At 38.9% G+C, this 18,161-nt stretch overlaps 1 protein-coding gene across 6 annotated transcripts in view; it reads left to right on the top strand.

The window, feature by feature from the left end:
• TBC1D30 (TBC1 domain family member 30) overlaps positions 1 to 17,422 on the top strand; it is a 68,298-nt gene extending 50,876 nt beyond the window's left edge. For 4 of the 6 annotated variants that reach the window (XM_036236871.1, XM_036236873.1, XM_016139908.2 and 1 more), the window contains 4 exons: positions 6,130 to 6,242; positions 7,824 to 7,963; positions 10,392 to 10,598; positions 13,821 to 17,422. In XM_036236871.1, coding sequence (XP_036092764.1) covers positions 6,130 to 6,242; positions 7,824 to 7,963; positions 10,392 to 10,598; positions 13,821 to 14,602 — 1,242 coding nt within the window. In that variant the 3' untranslated portion in view covers positions 14,603 to 17,422. The remainder of the gene's footprint in view (positions 1 to 6,129; positions 6,243 to 7,823; positions 7,964 to 10,391; positions 10,599 to 13,820) is intronic. The other 2 variants (XM_036236872.1, XM_036236874.1) reach the window with 1 other exon arrangement.
• The last annotated feature ends 739 nt before the right edge of the window (positions 17,423 to 18,161 follow it).

The following is an 18,161-nucleotide window of genomic DNA, read 5'->3' as shown; positions in this document are numbered from 1 at the left end:
CCCAAAGCAGGACTCAGATATCATCCCTTCACCCTCACTCATGAAACTTCGGTGGCTACTCGCTGCCTACAAAACAAAGCATGGATTTCTCAGCTTACCATCGAATGCTCTTAACTATCTGTGTTAACTTGTTAACTTATCTTTTCAGCCAGAAGTTTCCATTCCTCTGTTTTGTACCCTTGACCTATTCTAGTCAAGCCAATCTATCTTCCTTGTTCCCAGAAATGCTGGGGATATGCTTCCTCTTTACCTTTGCTCTATCTGTTTGGTCTTTCTTTTTTACCTTCATATGTTTAAGGCCTTCTTCCTTGAGAAAGTTCGATTCAGATGCCATCTACTTTATGAAACATTCTCTGATAGTCTCGAATAAATTAATCTCCTATTTCTTTGAATCACCGCAACATTTTCTTTGTACCTCTCTTGTAAACATTTATCTCTACTTTGATTTGAGACTATATCTCTCTTTTTCTTCTTTGAGACTGTATTTTATTTCCTTAGTGGTATTTTAAGTTCCTTGAGGACAGGGACTATGATTTGCTCGCAACATGTAGCGCTTTGCCTTTTACTAGAGGTGCTCAATATATTTATTCATTGAGCAAACATCTTTTGAGAGTCTGTGATTAATTTTCTGTCTTCTCTTTTTCAATAAATGTGTACTGAATTAACCAACATTTGTAGGTGATGGCCTTCCTTCCAGATTCCTTCTGATTCCTTCTGACTGTGTATAAAAAACAATCAACATTTTGCTGCCAATAATATTCTACGCTAAGTAATAGTCTTCACTTGTGACACGTTTAGCCATGTCATTATTCTTCAAAAAACCTTCAGTGCTTCCTTGTTATTAACTATAGTAAGTAAAATGCTTCAGTCTAGTTTCCTAGGCCCTATATTAACTTCTGCAAATATTTATTGAACTACTCTATGTGTCAAAAGGCTTCCTTGAGGGAATTAATGTCTGATTCTACCTTTGAATACAAAGAGCAGTTGGTCAGGCTCTGTGTGTGTATGCGTGTATGCATGTGTACATAGACATATGTGAATGCACGTGCCGGGGCGCGTGCACATATGTGTTGGTATAGAGCGGAGAGGCAGTTCCTGGTTGAGGGGGCAGCGTGAGCAAAGGCATGGCAGTGGCAACCTTTATGGTGTATGAAGAAAGCTATAAGGATTTTGGTGTGCAGAGTTGGGTTGTGGAGGACCACAACCCATGGCAAGGACCTTGGAACCAATCTCTTAGGTCAGTGGGTATGTAATATGCTTGTGGGAGTTGTAGGGCTTCTGTGGAGCCTTTGGAAGGGGAAAAAGAGCTGTGGACCTGAAAGCTTCTAAGGAGAGGAGGTAAATGGTCTGAGTTGTTTTTTTTTATGTCAACTACATGGGCAGTTCTGTGAAGGGTGAACTTGAGGGGGTCCAGTCTGATAGCAGCAAACCTGTGAGGAGGGAGTGAAGGGTAGAAACAAGATTGGAACAGAGGCAATACTTAGAAGGTGAACTTGATAGGACTCTGCCATAAAAAATGGGTATGATGTGAGGGAGAAAGAAATGGAGGAAACAAGGGCAATTTTTATGTTTCTGGCTTAGGTAGAAGAGGGTAAGTCGACGGGGAAGGTAAGCTCATTTTCAGACAGGTTGTGTTGCATGTGTGCTTCCACTGCCCTGTCCCTTTCCTATCCAGAAGTATTTCTCACTACTTCACAACCAGAACCTACTGCACTGTCATAGCTCTGTTCCCACTCTTAGGCTTTGCACATTCCTGTGAGAAGGCTTGTGGTTCCTTCTGACACTCACTCTGTCTTTGAAAACCCTACCCACCCATTGGATCCTACTCAATCTCTTTTCACCCCCACTCCCCACAGAGCCTCTGTTACCTCACCTCTCATTGATGAGACCTCCTCTGGTACTCCTCAGTATTTAGAGTTTTCAACAATTGATTTAAGGCTACTTACAGATTATTTTATATTGCTTGGTATTTTTCAAATATGTTAGTCTTATTTTTCTACTGAAGTATCAATTTCCTTAATAGGGGCCTCATATTACTCTGTATCCCCATAACATCAGTGTAGTGCTAAGAATACACCTGGTTGCTCATCGAATGCACAGAATTATAATACATTAGAACTTGAGGCAATGGTGTTCAAACTCGACTTTGTATAAGAAACATCTCAGGAGTGCATTAAAATGCAAGTGTTTGGTTCATGGGTGGTTCCGATGCAGATGGCTTTTAAACAACACTTAAGAGAAACTCTGGCTTAAAAGAAGCTTAAAGATCAACTAACCTAATGCTTTTGCTTTACAGAGAGGAAACCAAGACTCTGAGAGTGAGCATCTTGCCAATTTCTTACATTGCCTAGTGGCAGACACGGGGCTGGAACTCAAGTCCCCGTCTCCTCACCTAGTGATTCTTCCCCACCACCCAACACACTGCTTCCACCTCATTCAAAACATGTCTGTCTAAAAGCTGAAATCCTCTTTAGAAGAATAAAGCAACATTTTATTTCACTTCAAGTTCAAACATTGCCAGAACAAATGAGAGCTGTGTTGAGATACAACCACTTTCTTTGTCTGCTAGGAATTTCCAACCTCAGGGATTAGGAGAAAAGAGAACCACCTCATTACCTTACTTTAAGAGAATCCTGAGGGAGAAAACATAGGCTGTGGCTTGACTGATTAGATTCCATTTTAGTAGCCTGTCTCCTGCCAAAGAAAACATCTGGGTGAAGATAAACTGAGCCTAATTTTATACAACTTATGTTTTCATGTTTCTTGTAAAAGCATGTCGAAAATGAAAAAATATATATAATTCCTTTTCAGCAGTACCTAAATACAAATGTCTATGTGAGCGTGTTGGTAGTTTGGATAGTAAATAGACTTGTTGGTTTTCCTTGGCATCATAGAGTATTAAGGAGAGAAATGCTGAATGTCATTTCAAGCCACTCTCCTTTCTGTATTCACTCAAAAAAATTATTGTAATGGCTGTGATCCAGTTATGGTGGACCTTAAATCTGTCAGCAAATCTGAAATGGCTCCAGATGAAAAATGTGGACTGCATGTACAATTTTTTTTATTTTCGAGCTGAAGAGATGAAAAGATTCTCCCTGTTTGGTCTTCCCCATTTCTTTCCAGTTCTAAGTGCCACACACAAAATAATCTACTTTTCACCCCTGTAAATCAGATTTTTTTTTTTAAATTAGCAATGGCTATTTAAAAACATTGATAGTGTTAGAAAAAGAGATTTGGGGAATGCCAATAATATAGCGTACACGGATTTCAGCATGACTTTTGACAAAGTCTCTCATGAATTCTTTGAGGGCAATATAAGAAAAGTTAGATGCATTTATTAGAAGGGTTCATAGGTGCTTGGAAAAACTGAACCCAAAGTGCTTGTCAATAATTTACTGTTTCCTGGAGGAGCTCTCAGGTGCCACAAGGCAGGATCTACGCTTGGACTGTTCACTATTTTCCATCTGTGATGGGGTGGAAATTATAAGGATGTGGATGCTTGTTCAATGGAAGGATAATGTTTGATTAATTAGTGCTGTCAAAAATTGAAACTGTCTGCCCTGCAAAATAGTGCGTGCTGGAAGTGTTTAGGCAGCGCCTTTATGACCATCTGTTGGAGGTGCGTTAGAGGGAACTCCTGCCTGGGAGGGAGGTTGAACTAAATTATGTTTAAATTCTTTCCTTACCCTAAGATTCTATTAGTACACTATGTTTTGGCTCTAAAATGATGAGTAAAATTATTTTCCTGGAATCGTTTGCAAGTCGCTGACTTACAAATTTGGAAACTGGAGCTTCTTAGGTGCCCTGAACACTGTGGTGGTGTGCCAGGGAGACATAGTCATGGGATAAACATGCATTCAGATATGTGAGACCTTCAGATTAGTGAGTGACTATATGCGAAAAAGTACTATAGACGTTTGTTTTGGGCACACTTTGAAGGACTAACTAAAAGTAAATAATAGAGAAAGGAAGACCAGAAATAGAAAATGAAAGCTCAATGGAGACAATTTTCTTTTCAGCCAGATGCCTTTAGTTGAGTGGACTTTAGTTGAATGTACTTCCCATTCCTTTCTTATAAACTTCTTTCATGAGGTTGGACAAGGGAATTTACTGATAACTTTCTATAAAACTGGCAAAAATAAAACAGCTAGTTACTCATTAATCATTTTCAGTGAGACATCGTTCTTCATTTGGAAGGGATTTTGAAATTCCTAGCATTAATAATTTAATCTTTTGAGCTTGAATCTAAATAGCATGGGTTTCTTAAATATCTGAATCAAGTTTCTAAATCATTAAGGAAAAAAGGTGCTGTGAGTGAGGAGCAGGCTGACTCTTGGCCCAGCAGTGGGACCACATTTGGTGTGTGATGGTCAGAGGCCGATACTACTCCACGGAAGCACAAGCTGAGGTGCCATGCTCTGGACCTAAAACTAGGGTGCTGAGGAGAGGATTTCACATCTCTCCACTTCCCTCGAAAGGGTATGTGGAGATATAACAGCAAGGAGGGAAGAATTCTGTGCTGGCAATAAGGCAGCTTCTTGAGTGATGAGCTGTTGGCAACCTTTGCGAGATCAAAGAATGTGACAGTTCATTCTGACCATGCTATTAATGAACTTACATGAAGTATTTCAGGCATACAGAATGTATTAAAATAATATAATGAAACTTTCATACCCATCACACAGCTTGAGAATAAAACATTGACAAAGTTGAACACTCCCATACTCTTCTCTCTGATCTCATCACGTCCTCTCCTCTCCTCGGGTAATTACCATCCTGAGTTTCATGCCCTTCATTTTTCAGGTGAGGAGAAGGAGGCCCAGAGAGATTGGGAACCAGCCAATCTCGTACTCCAGACTAGTAGGAACCACAAAATGCCTTCTGCTTCTTTCCATGGGGGGACAGTTCATTGTCAGTACATTTGTACTGCTTCTTAGGCTTTTCAGTAAATCAACTATGTAGTGTATGAGATAGGACAGTTTAGAGATGACTGTTATGGTCCCTATGAGCTGTGTAGCTTTGCATAATAATCAATGGAGAATTGAAGGGAAGGGATGTTAACCAACACTTCCTCGTTTGGAACCTTGGGTTTGTACAGTGATAAATAAGTGGATACCATGAAGTTTGGGTATCCAGGCGGGTGTACAGACTGTTTAGGATAAAAATTGCAGTTGGCTATCTCGGTGGTAGCTCTGAGCTGTAAAGTGAAACAGTAGCACAGTTAAGTCCCTTTCAGAGCTCTCCTTTCTCTACCTATGCAGTTACTAGATATCTCCTCTAAGCCTACAGAAATAACCCTGCTGAAATGAAAATAACACTTTAAAATATTTTCCTAGAAAATATCAGGGTATTTGAACAGCTTCCTGAGAGAAAGGAAAGTTAGTGTTATGAACATACATTTTTTTTTTTTTTTGGTGAATAAGAACCTTAAGGATTGAAGAAATAATATAATTAAATTTTTGGAGCAATTAAATTTTAATAACATTAAGAGAACAAATAAGATTACTTTCCTCCTGATGATAGAATGATATATAATTTTGAAGTTCTGGAAGAAGCACAGGTGCTTTTCTCATTTTTATTTATAGATTTTTAACAGCCTATGCTTTACACCATTACCTTTTTTTTCTTTAACAATAATAGCTAACAATTTTCACCTAGAACTCATTCACAGATATTTGAAAAGGTGGTATCTTTGGGGAAGTGTGCAGTCGATCACATGATCATCCACTAGACTTAATTTTATCCAGCAGGCTGACATTAAATGTCTATAAAAATCATCAAACAAAGCTTTGAAAAACAAGCACTACGTGTGAAGAACACTGATGGGTTCTTTATTAAGGAAATAAGGGAGCGGTGGATTTCTGAATTAACCTGTCCCTGAAACAAGCAGAAGGAAATCACCAGTTGGAATACCCAGTTGCAGCTGGGTTGATTTGAGAGCTCTCTGTTGTGTTTATCAGCATTCTTTTGTCTTTCTCTGAAGCGGATATTGAAATAAAATCTTTCCACCCGCAGTTTAAGAAGCAGTATTTACCTTTTCATGCTCAAATTATAATGTCTTTGCAGGACTGATAAAGAGTTATTTAAGGCCCCTATTTCAGGCTTGGCATTTTTGCTTTTGTTTTTCAGACTGTTTATTCTATGGCTCCATTCCCTTTCCCACAATTGGCAGAGTTGAGGGAAAAATACACGTATAACATCACACCATTCCCAGCAGCAGTTAAACCCACCTCAATTTCTGGGTAAGGCCTTTTGTTTTAAATCTTGTTTTCAAGATAGAAGACTTAATACTTTAATTTGTTATTGTAATTTACTAGCTATTAAACCCTAGGGGTGTATCCAAAGTAGTTTGGTACTTAAAATCTGAATGTTTCTTTCTTGAAGGTTTGATTTAAATTCAAAAGAGAGATTTTTAAAAGTACTTTCCAAAGAAGATTGGAACATAAACTGAAGGGCTATTTAGAAGCCCCACAACTTAGTTAAAAATATCAAATATTAAAAATCTTAATAATTAAAATAGTGTAGAAATGGTGCATGAAGAGACAGATGAGCTAATTTAAACTACAGTAAAGATCAGAAATTGATAAATATATATACAGGAGTTTAGTATGTGAAAACTTAGCACATCAAATCAATTGTAAAAAGTTATACCACTTAGTAAATGGTGCTGGGCCAATGAGATCTAATCTGGAAAAGAATAAAGTTAGAGTCATGCTTCACATCATACATCAGGAAAAATTCCATATAGACGAAAGTGTTAAATGGAAAAGTGAAATACAATTAGCAGGATAAAATGTGAAAGAATGGCTTTAGTTGTTTGGAATTGGGAAGGCCTTAGCAACAGACTCGAAATGAAAAAAATAATAATAAAGGAAAAAAATAAGCACTTTAAAAATAATTTTCTATGTGACTAGAAACAAAGCCGGACAGAATAGAACCTCCATGAGCAAATACAAAAATATTTGTGGAAAAGTATTTGTAACTGATATCTCTCAATATAAAGTTCCTAGAAATTAACAAAAATGATCACCCAACTTAAAAGTTAGAAAAGGATAGGAATAGGTAGCTTACATAAAAGTCGGCATCCCTTGTAGTAAGAGAAATTTAGCTTATATCTAGATCAAGAGCCTGTTTTTTTTGTTGTTGTTGTTGTTGTTGTTTTTAACCTATCAGATTAACAAAAATTCAGAAGTTTGGTGTGCACTCTCTTAACAGAGCTATATGGTAACAGACACACATTACTGGTGAAAGGTTAATTGCTACAGGATTTGTGGCAAGGAATTTGGCAGTATTTATCAAAATTACTAATGCATATAATCTTTGACCCAGCAATTCTACATTTATGAATTATCCCACAAACATATTTGTACATGCAAAACACAGTATGTACAAGGTAATTGATTGCAACATTGCTTGTAATATAGTGTAATATTGTAAACCACTCAAGTGCGCATCATTAATACCTGGTTCCATAACATGAGCTACATATATACAATACAGTATATAGGAATATGGAGAGATTTCTTAGGTGAATGAAAGCAAGGTGCAGAAGAGTATATATAGTTTATTAATACTTATGCAAAAGAGGAGAAAATTAAGACTGCATAGTCATATTTTCTTATCTTTGCATAAAGAAACTGGAGAATATGTAAAAAGCTAGTAACTAACTGGTCACTTCTGGGACTTAGGTGGGACAAGAACTGGGCAGAAGTTGGACCGGGATGGGAGAGAGACTTTCATGTAAACCATGTGACTGTATTACTTCTTTTTTAAAAAATACCATTATTTTCTTTGAATATTTTTTTTCTTTTATTTTTTCCAAGGCGACATGGTAAGGTCAGAGATAGTGATGAAGAGAATGACCCAGATGATGAAGATGCAATTGCTAATGCAGTAGGATGTCTTGGACCTTTCAGTGGGCTCCTGGCATCTGAACTGCAGAAGTACCAAAAGCAAATGAAAGGTAAAAATGTGGCTCTCTATGCATCACAGTGTGTTGGTTCACTATACAGAGGTATTGTTATGGTGTCTTATAAATGCCTATTATTCCCTGAACTGATTATCACTATTAAAGATCTTTATTAAAAATATCTATGTTACTTTATCACTTAGTAGAATCTCTCTGTTATGTACATAATACATATGTTACATGCATTTACATACATAATACATGTGTCGTTTTTTTTTTTAAGGTGATGTTTGTCCCCCTCTCCCCTGACCCTCATCTGATTTGGCTTTGTATGCTCGGTTCCTTAGCATAGAGCCTGGAATATAATAGATACTTACTACATTCTATATGAGTTTAATTGAATTCATTCTAGATGACTTCTTTTCTGCTATAGAAATACTCTCTGAGTCTAAAACATTACAGTAACCTCTACTTGAACTTGAGTAAAAAGAAGCTCATTAAATCATGAGACATTCTTTCAGATTCTTCCACTTAGTCTATTGTTTGTAGTTGCAAAAAAGATAACCTCATCTACCAGTTCTGTTAAGAGGTTTTATTTATTTTTTATTTTTTTTATTTATTTTTAAACAAAACAGAATGAGTTTACTTCCTCTTCTACTAGACTTTTCTTCAGATCTTTAAGGGCAGCCATCATGTCCCCCAAAACTTTCTCCAGGGTCCAAGTTCAGAATTTCTTTAAGCATTCCTCATAAGATATGACTTTCAGAAATTTTAATATTTTATAAATTCACTTCTAAATGCCCTGAAGTTTGGTAGTGTTCCTCCTAAAATGGGATGCTCTGAGTTGACTGCCATGCTATATTTTTTTCTTGTGCGAATGGACTTCCTGTGGTCTAGACATTGATAAGGAATTCTTTTGAAGTAGTTCATGGTTCTCTCACTGTTCTTTCCTATTTTGAGTGGTAGCTCTTCCTTTAGGATATTTATTCTACTTCTAGTTTGAAGACCATTCTCCTTGCCTGAAGGGGGACAAAAACAGAGTAGGTGTCAGGTACTTTTGCATTCTCTTCGTCATCTGCTAACTTTATACCAACTTCTCAAAGTCTTGGGGGTATCTTGTCATCATTTTTGTTCTTGCTTAGAAACCTTTTTTAATTTTTATTTTTGTCTTTTTTTTTTTTGGTAGTGATAGCTTTGAGTATTTTCCCCAAATCTTAGCATGTTTTAAGTTTAACCTGGTTAATGATTTGGGTTCATGCTGTTTTATGTGTATGTCCTAGGTATGTACTCTCCTCTCATCTTTTAAAAAGACTTTTAACAATGGGAACCCAACAAGAGCCCTATTCAGTTTTTAATGCCTTCCATCCTCTCTCATGTTGCCTGGATTTCAGCTTTTGGTTTCTAGCCACAGGATCAATATATATTTTAACTCTAAAATTTTGAACTTACATTTCTGTAGTCTGGGTCTATGATTTATTTTTTTCCCATTTTTTTTTCTGTGCAATGATGTGTTCCAAAAGACATAATCACTTTCTCCTAAGTTTCATCATTAGTCGTCTTCTTGGTTTTAATCAAGTTTAGGTTAGCAGGTACTCTTTTAATTTTTTTTCTCCTTACAGAAGTGTTTTTGGTAAAAAAGGAAGTAAATTTATCAGATGTTTAGGCTTCATTTGGATAACACTTTCAGTAGATAGTGTTCAGCAGATAGACACTTTCAACCATTAATCATTTTCTTTCAGCTGGTCCCCAGGTCAGTTTTACATATTGTGCCAGAGAAGCCTCTTTCTGTCTCCCTTGGCCTGTGCAGTCCATGAGCACCCTCTCACACAGTACTGGGTTCTCTCCCTTACATGTAATCTCAATTTTATTGAAGGGACAAATCTGCTAGTTGTAGGTATCACAGGAACAGAAACCACATCAGACATAGCATACATAGTAGATGGTCAGAAAATGGCTGCTAATGAATAAAAACATTCATTTCTAGTGGTACAGTGATCTGAAGTTTTGATAATTTTATAGAATGTGTTGCTATTTTTAACTTAAAAACTTACTTTTAATGATTGATTAAACTGTACAAACTAGCATTTTTGTATAATTCCTCATGCAGTTATATGGAAATCTGTACAGTGACTTTAGACATCTGGAGTTATATTTTTCTAAGGGAATTTTAGAAAGTAACAGTGATTTTTATCTGAAAACAATTGATCTTACATCTATACAATGAACAGAGTGGTAATAAAATCAAACAATGAGCCCACACAGCTCATTTCAGACCTATGTAGTTAGGCTAATAAGAAAATGTAGAAATGTTTTCAGCACAAAATTAAAACGAGCACTAGACAAATTCTAGAGTACATTTTTTTTTGTGGTTTAGAATTTTTTGGAGGTTAAGATACTATACCAGGTTCTAGTATAATCTGTTCCTCTTTAATCCCATTCTCCTCCGCTGATACCATCTCCTTGTCTCTTCCCTCGAATACAGAACTAAATGAAGAGCAGAGTCTGAGATCTAATAACATTGCAGAGCTGAGTCCTGGAGCAATCAATTCCTGTCGAAGTGAATATCACGCAGCTTTTAACAGTATGATGATGGAACGCATGACCACAGATATCAATGCACTGAAGCAGCAGTATTCTCGGATTAAAAAGAAGCAGCAGCAGCAGGTTCATCAGGTGTATATCAGAGCAGGTAATGTTTGAATCAATTGCGAAAGGAAGACCAAAAATTTCTAGGATAACCTCAGAATTACTACTCAGTCAGCATCCTCAAACACAGCTGGCATGAGTTAATAGCATATTTAGCATCTTTATTTTACTTTTTATTTTATTTTATTATTATTTTTTATTTTATTTTATTTTATTTTATTATTTTATTTTTTATTTTATTTTATTTATTTTATTTTATTTGTTATCAGGTTATAAAGAAAAAAAAGACCATGAGCTCTTTTTAGGTCCCAAAGACCAGGCAATCGATGGTATTAAACACAACTTTACAATGTGTGCTTGTGGAGTGGGGTTTACACATGACTAGAATGGTGCAAAGCCAAGCATCCCTTAGACTTGAGACATTTTGGAGCTATTGCCTCCTAAATTTCAAGCATTTGAGAATAGAATTTAGTGATCTGTGCACTAGAAAAATTAAGCTATCCACTAGTCATTTAGGTAGTAATATAACAGATGTGATCCGAGAAAAAGGAAAAGGCCATTAGTATGCCTCACTGACAGGTTAGCAGTGTCTTGGGAGTCTGCTGGAAAAAACACAATTGTAATGCTCTTTTCCAAGGATTGTCAAGCTTCTTTTCTCTTTTTCTTTGTAATTGCAAGAATCTCAGTGAAGTCTCCTTTATTATTCAATATACATTGATTTGGGAATTGGTTTGTTTTGTTCGAAGTAGAATCCTAATGAAAATAATGACTGTCCAGAATTAACTGAAATATAAATCTTACATGCTTTTAAGAAGCTTGTGAACATGTGACTGATCTTGCACAAAACCTGAATTTACCTTCCACTTATCAGCGAGGAGTAGGCAACTTCTTAAAGATTCTTGCTTTATCCTGAATCATTAAGAAAGCAATCACAAAACAAACTAACAAACTATCACACTTTAATTTTCAAAGCATTGGCACATACATGTCCTAATTTTGTCCTTAAAACAAATCTATGAGGAAGGTAAGGGTGAATATTTTTATATCCTTTTAAATGATAAGGCAGTGATGATTCAGGATGGCTCAACAATGGTCCTGGATTATATAGCTATAGTGAGTGGTCAGGCCAGGGCTAAAATCCCTGTGTTCTAATTCTTTGTGTATTTCTTTTTCCACAGCACTATACAAACCGTTGGGTTGGGATGGTGAACAATTGCCATTGGGTACTAAATCATTCCAATACCTTATACTCTAGTTGGGGTCAGCAAACCGTGACCTTTATGCCAAATCCTTCTTGCTGCCTGTTTTTGTAAAGTTTTATTGGCATATAGGTGTGACCATTGTTTACAATTGTCTATGACTAATTTGACACTACAATGGCTAAAATATTTGTAATCTGGTTTTTTACGGAAAAGTTTGCCAACTCCTACTCTAGATCATGGTTTATTGGTTCATTTTAGGGGGAGATTCTTGTTCAAAGGCAAAATTCTAGAGCATCGCCTCTCAAACTTTTGTGTGCATAGGAATCACTTGAGGATCTGTTAAATAAAGACTCTGTTTCAGGAAGTTTGGGATGAGGCTGAGACTCTGCATTTCTAAGAAGCTGTTAGGTGATGCCTGTGATGTGGATGGGGATCACACATTGAGTAGAAAGGTTTTGGAGAAGATAGTGTAGGACAAGATTAGCACAGATAGAGAAATTGAACTTGAGTCAGAGGCAAAGGACTTGAAGGTGGTAAGGATGGTGGTTGAGGTACCAGCTTCCTAGGTTAGGAAGGGCAGAATGGCTTCTGTTTTCATGGAGAAATTAGAGGAAAGGTTCTTTGCTTGGGAGTATGTTAGGGGTTGAGCGAGAGCTTAACTAGAGTAATGAAGATTTGAAGAGGCCGTCAAAAGGAATAGGAGAGTGAAAGAAAAAGATTGTTCAGCAGCATCGAGGACCCAACACAAGAGGAAATTATGAATTTGAAGACCTATCAATCCACACGGTTGTGTGATTCCTCACCACTCCCCCCATCCACCCCCCGCAGCCTTTAGCTCCCTTTGGAAAAGAGAATGTGGATTGTGGATCAGGGGCTAAGGTTTTGCCAGGCATGTGTGATAAAGGGAGAGGGATGCCTGGAATGTGTGGTTATTGGTGAGGCAGTGGTCCAAGTGATTAGCCATTCATCTAGCAGAGTAGGGATGTAAGTGGGCCAAAGGTAGACAAGACGTTGTGAGAGGGTTGAGTGATCAAGGAACCGAAGTTAGTTTGTCTCAGCACCAGGTAGAGTTAGATTGAGAAGCAGAAGGGTTAAAGAGAATTATATTAGAATTATATATTTTCCTTGTCAGGTAGATCAGGGCGATAAGTTTAGGATAGAACCAGGGAAGATGAGGAACTATCAAGATGGGTCAGTCAGACAGTACATTCACTGAAAGAGGTCATAAGACCTCTGAAAGAGGGGTGAAGAGACAGTTGTTGAAATTTCCATTGAAGATTGGGATGTGACCAGAGATAGATGACAGTAGTAAAGAAGCATGGAGGGATGGTCAGCCAGATAATGTGGATGTCAAGAGGACGATTGCAGGACCTTCTCCCTGCTCTTGCCTGCTGCTGTTATCCCTGAAGCCATGTGTGTTTAAACTTCATCAGAAATGGGGGCCCAGCCACAGCCACAGGAGGAGGACAATAATACCATCAACAGTGCCTTCCAGGAGAACAAAGATTTGATGATTTTCGCTTTTCAATTTGCTTTCAAAGTCCATTGAGGACACAATGGTTTTTCATACCTAAGACCAGGCATTGGATAACTGTGATTTCGCTGCATTTTTACCACCTTTTTATCACCTCTCTCATTCTGCTGTCTCTCACTACATAATATGCAATGTGTTATTTTTCTACCTCTCAGAAGCTGGCAGCTGAAAATCCATATGGTCATAATGTTTGACTTATTGTTTTAAAAAATCTTCAAAGATTTTCTGCATAGAAGACCTCTGAGGTTGCTCCCCGTAAAAAACATTAGGGCTCTAATTAGTCATGAAGGGTCAGGGTTTCTGTTCCTTTTTGCATCCTTAGCCCCTTGTCTCCTCCTCTTTGAAGAGGGAATAGGTACCCCAAGCTCTCTGGTTAAGTTCAGTTTCTGTTGCCTTCAGTCACATGACTCTGCCAGTTCCTGGGAAATATGTGGGAAGGGATGTGGGGACAATATCTAGGTGATTCCTCTTCCATAATCATGTGTTTCTCTGTAGTACGTTTCACACAAACTTTCAATGTTTCTTTCAGACAAAGGGCCCGTGACCAGCGTTCTCCCATCTCAGGTAAACAACTCTCCAGTTATAAACCACCTTCTTTTAGGAAAGAAGATGAAAATGTCCAACAGAGCTGCCAAGAATGCTGTCATCCACATCCCTGGTCACACAGGAGGCAAAATATCTCCTGTCCCTTATGAAGACCTTAAGACGAAGCTCAATTCTCCATGGCGAACTCACATCCGAGTCCACAAAAAGAACATGACCAGGACCAAGAGTCAGCTGGGCTGTGGGGACACCATTGGACTGATAGAAGAGCAGAGTGAGGGCTGCAAGACTCGCAGCCTGGGGGCGGCAGAGGCGTTTTCTTCCAGCTGTGCGGCGACAGCTCGAGGAGAGGGCGGCAGCTCTGCAGGCAGTGTGGGGAGGACGATCGAAGGGCAGTCTCCAGAGCCAGAGTTTGGGGATGCCGATGTGTCAGCGGTCCAGGTGAAGTTAGAAACCTTGGAACTGAACCAAAGGGATGCTGCTGCTGAAACTGAGCCCAAGGTGCATCTGCCCTGTCAGCGGTACTTCCCAGAGCTGCCTGATGCACCTGGAGAAAACAAAGCCACCAGCAAACCTCCTCAAAGCAGCCACCCGAAAACTCCCATCTTTAGCCCCTTTCCCAGTGTCAAGCCACTGCGGAAGTCAGCCACTGCCAGGAATTTGGGGTTATATGGTCCTACAGAAAGAACCCCAACCGTACACTTTCCTCACATGAGCAGGAGCTTCAGCAAATCTGGCGGTGGAAACAGCAGCACTAAGAAACGGTGATCTCTCCCAGCGCCTGTGTATCTAGACTCGCTTTTTCGTGGTGGCGTAAGAGTTCCAGCTGAATGGCTCTAAAAGAGTTTCAGTTGTCCAGTGAGCATGGATAGCTATGTTCAGAGATGAGCCACACTCCATAAAAACTGGAACTGGAATTTGTACAGTGGGAGCTGTATGAGAAATGTTTTCCCAGCCACTGATAACTGATAGAGTGGATTCTTGTGGCAAAATAAACATTGAGGTTTTGAAGTGTGAAGTTTTTCCAGTTTTTCATTGTGCTCTTTAGAAAAGACTCTGTATCTAGACTGTTAACCTTGCTTCCTTCCTCCTGTTTTGAGGGCCTTCAGGGGCCCTGTGATGACCCCAACCCACCCCGCAAACCTTCCAGTCCTCTGGGTGTTATTACTACTCAAGCATGCACAACACTAGCTTGCTCGAACAGAAACTGTAAAAAGAAAGTTCCTTTGTTGCAAAAAACTTCCCAATTTCCCTATTCGTTTCCTTTTGGGAAACTGTTTCTGTGTATGAATTTTCCTTCCGTGATTTCTATCAGCCAGTCTCAAAATTGTTTTTTTATTCTTATGCTAAAGTGCAAGAGAAAACTCTAGATAGCCTTTTCTTCACTTTCTATTTCTACCTGCAAAATGAAGAAAACCTTTATCTGTTGAAATTTAGGCTGATCACCAGCTGGAAGATCTTATGCAGAGAACACAAATAGGGCAGAGGACATAAATGAGACATGCATTCAGCAACTGCTCTGAACAACTTGCTCATTCCACTAAGCTTTCCTCAAGGTTCATCTTCTCCTCTTAAGGAGTGTTTTGGTCCTCAGTGGTGGGATGGCTTGATGGGCTCTACGTGCAGCTTGTCCTGTGTCCTCCGCTATGCAGCCCATCTGCCTACCAGCTCCCCAGGGCAGATGCAGCGAGGCCTCTGCTCAAAGCCAGAATATGGCACCTGCAACTCTGTTACTTGAATTTTGTGCTTTTTTTGATCGGAGTACTTTGTTACTTGAAAACTGCCTTCTCTGGAGAAGGCACCAGGGCTTTCTAGCTCTCTCACCCACTCCTCACCCTGTCCCAGTAGGTCAGAGACAGACCTCTTATCTCCACTATGCAGATGGGAACCCAGCCACAGAGAGGTGAAGTAGCCCTTCAGATATTCAAGGTAAATGCTGTCAGTTCTTAGCCACGGTTCCTCCAGTGCAATAGGCAGGTTTAATTCTCTTTGTATATAGATCCTTTGGCTACATACAGGTTCTAGAAAACAAGACTGGGAAGCCATTCACTGCACTCCCTCCTGGCTCAAAGGACCTTTGTCCAGGTCTTAGAGTTCTGTGCCGATGTTTCATAAAACCAGCTCTAGCCTTTTTACCCGAAAGGTAGTTCTTTTTAAAAATGCTGTATGCAGCTGTCATTTGGCTAAACAAGATGCTTACTCTTCTATTCCCTTCTCCCACCATCATGAGAAGAATAGACTCAGCATCTTTATCCTCATCTCTGGAAGACCTTGGCTACGCTTGCAGGCATATTGTTGATGCAGTCAATATTTGACCTAATTGGATTGCTAATTTTGGATTGCTATAGATTTAGACAAGACTTTTACTATAAGAGGTATTAATTTTTATAATAAGATAATGTGGTTGCGTGGGATTTTTGGAATAGAAAACATGAGAAAGACATATACAATGAGAAAAGCCATTTTATCCTCTCGTGGTATTTCTACCCCCGAAGAACTGAAGATGGAAAACATGACTAATGAGATATTGCAGTTTTGGTCTTGAATTGAAGTGAGCATGTAGCTTCTTACAAAGCAGCCACACTCACAGTCCTTGCTTTGGGAAGGGTGTAGGTGGAGAGTTGGGCTTACTTTGCATATCACCCTGGGGACTGAGACCCACTATGTTTCCTGAAGTTAAGCAAATGACACGATTTTCTTCCATTCGCTAATCTTTACAGATGAGAATGCATTCCACCTCATATTCCTTTCTCCTCCCTCGACTCAAATGAGTCAGAATAGTCTCATTCCCTTCGAGGGATGTTTGACTTGAATAGAGAATTGTTCTTTCCTTTCTTGAGTTAGCTCACAGCTCCCTGAAGGTATGAGTCCTTCCCTGAGGTAGCTAAAGGGTAGAAGCCACTGACTGCAGACCATAGGATTGTACCCTTGCTGTCGGTCAACTATCTCAGTGCTGGCAGCCCTCACCATACTCATTTCCCACTGCTGATCTTCCTAAGAAAGGGATGGATGAAATGGCACAAGGTTTGAGATGAGTATTTGTTGAATGAATGATTGAATAATGGAAAGGATAATAATCTCTTGAGGTAAAAATGACCTTGTCAGGGTTTTAAAAACCAACAGATTCCTGTTAAAGCACTCTCTGTACCAATAATGTGCATGCATTGTACCATGTAATCACTTTCAATTATGAATTAGTCCATTTATAAGCCTTGCCTACTTTAGGAAATAAATATGCGGTAGCCTCTACAACACAGCATGTACAAAGACCAATGTGAACTCATTATCTTCCCTATGTATTGGACACTGCCTGCAAGCACCAGAAGTACTTACCAAGTAGTGGTTTGTCTTTAGCTGTCTATACACTGTCAGTTTTTATATCAGGAGTGGACCCCTTCCAATGCCTCTGTACCTCAGTCCTCTTGCAGAAGCCTCCAGATGATCTAAATGATCTAAACCTAGTCTGTAATGTTGACCTGTGGGCTGTACCTGTCTGAAATATTGTATTCCTTTGGGTTTTTTTGGTCTCTCTTGTTCTGAAGAACTGTACTGATTACAAAGATACACATAAAGACTCTCATTGTTGTAGCTGTTGTGCCGTTTTCTCTCCAAGCGCGAACACAGAACACTGTTGTGAGATTTCTCTTGTCCTTCTCTTTACTCTTCAGTTTTCCTCTACCTAAGTCATATGAACCAGGGAAACAGCCCAGCGAGCCCCATCCCCCCTTATCTAATCACTGGGTTGGGTGGTGGCGAGGACTAGCTGAGATCTTGTTAGATTAGTGGGTTCCTGGATATGAGATTACTTATGAATGTGTGTAGGTATGTTTTCAAAATTGACCTTTAGACTTTCCTTTGTTTTCATAAAATAGAACACTAAGGATGCAACTTAGAAATCTGGTCTATGGATACTAGATGAATAGAGCCACGTGATCAAGGGGCCAGCTGCTACCATCTGCCTTCCTAAAGTCTCCTTTTACTCATTCTGAGCCACTTTCTTTGTGGCCTACAGCCATCAGCTGAGGAAGCATTTTAAATATATATATGTTTCCTAATTAGAAAGGTAACACATGTTTCAAGAGAATTTGGAAAACAGGAAGAAGACAAGGAATCATCCATATTCTGGTATAGGTCTTTCCAATATGTTGTTATGCGTGTGCGGGTGTGTATATACACTATTATCTAAGAAAAGGTATATTGAGCATACTAGTTTAAGCTGCCTTTCCAGAGAATGCTTTTATACAGCATCATTTCCAGTGACTAGTATTCCATCATGTGTTCATGCCAGAATTCACATCACCAGTACTTGTCACATTGGTTGTTTAGA

This window comes from Rousettus aegyptiacus, unplaced genomic scaffold (genome assembly GCF_014176215.1).
Source record: "Rousettus aegyptiacus isolate mRouAeg1 unplaced genomic scaffold, mRouAeg1.p scaffold_m13_p_2, whole genome shotgun sequence".
Taxonomy (NCBI): domain Eukaryota; kingdom Metazoa; phylum Chordata; class Mammalia; order Chiroptera; family Pteropodidae; genus Rousettus; species Rousettus aegyptiacus.
Note: the sequence above shows the minus strand (reverse complement) of the source record. Positions and strands in the feature narration are given on the sequence as shown.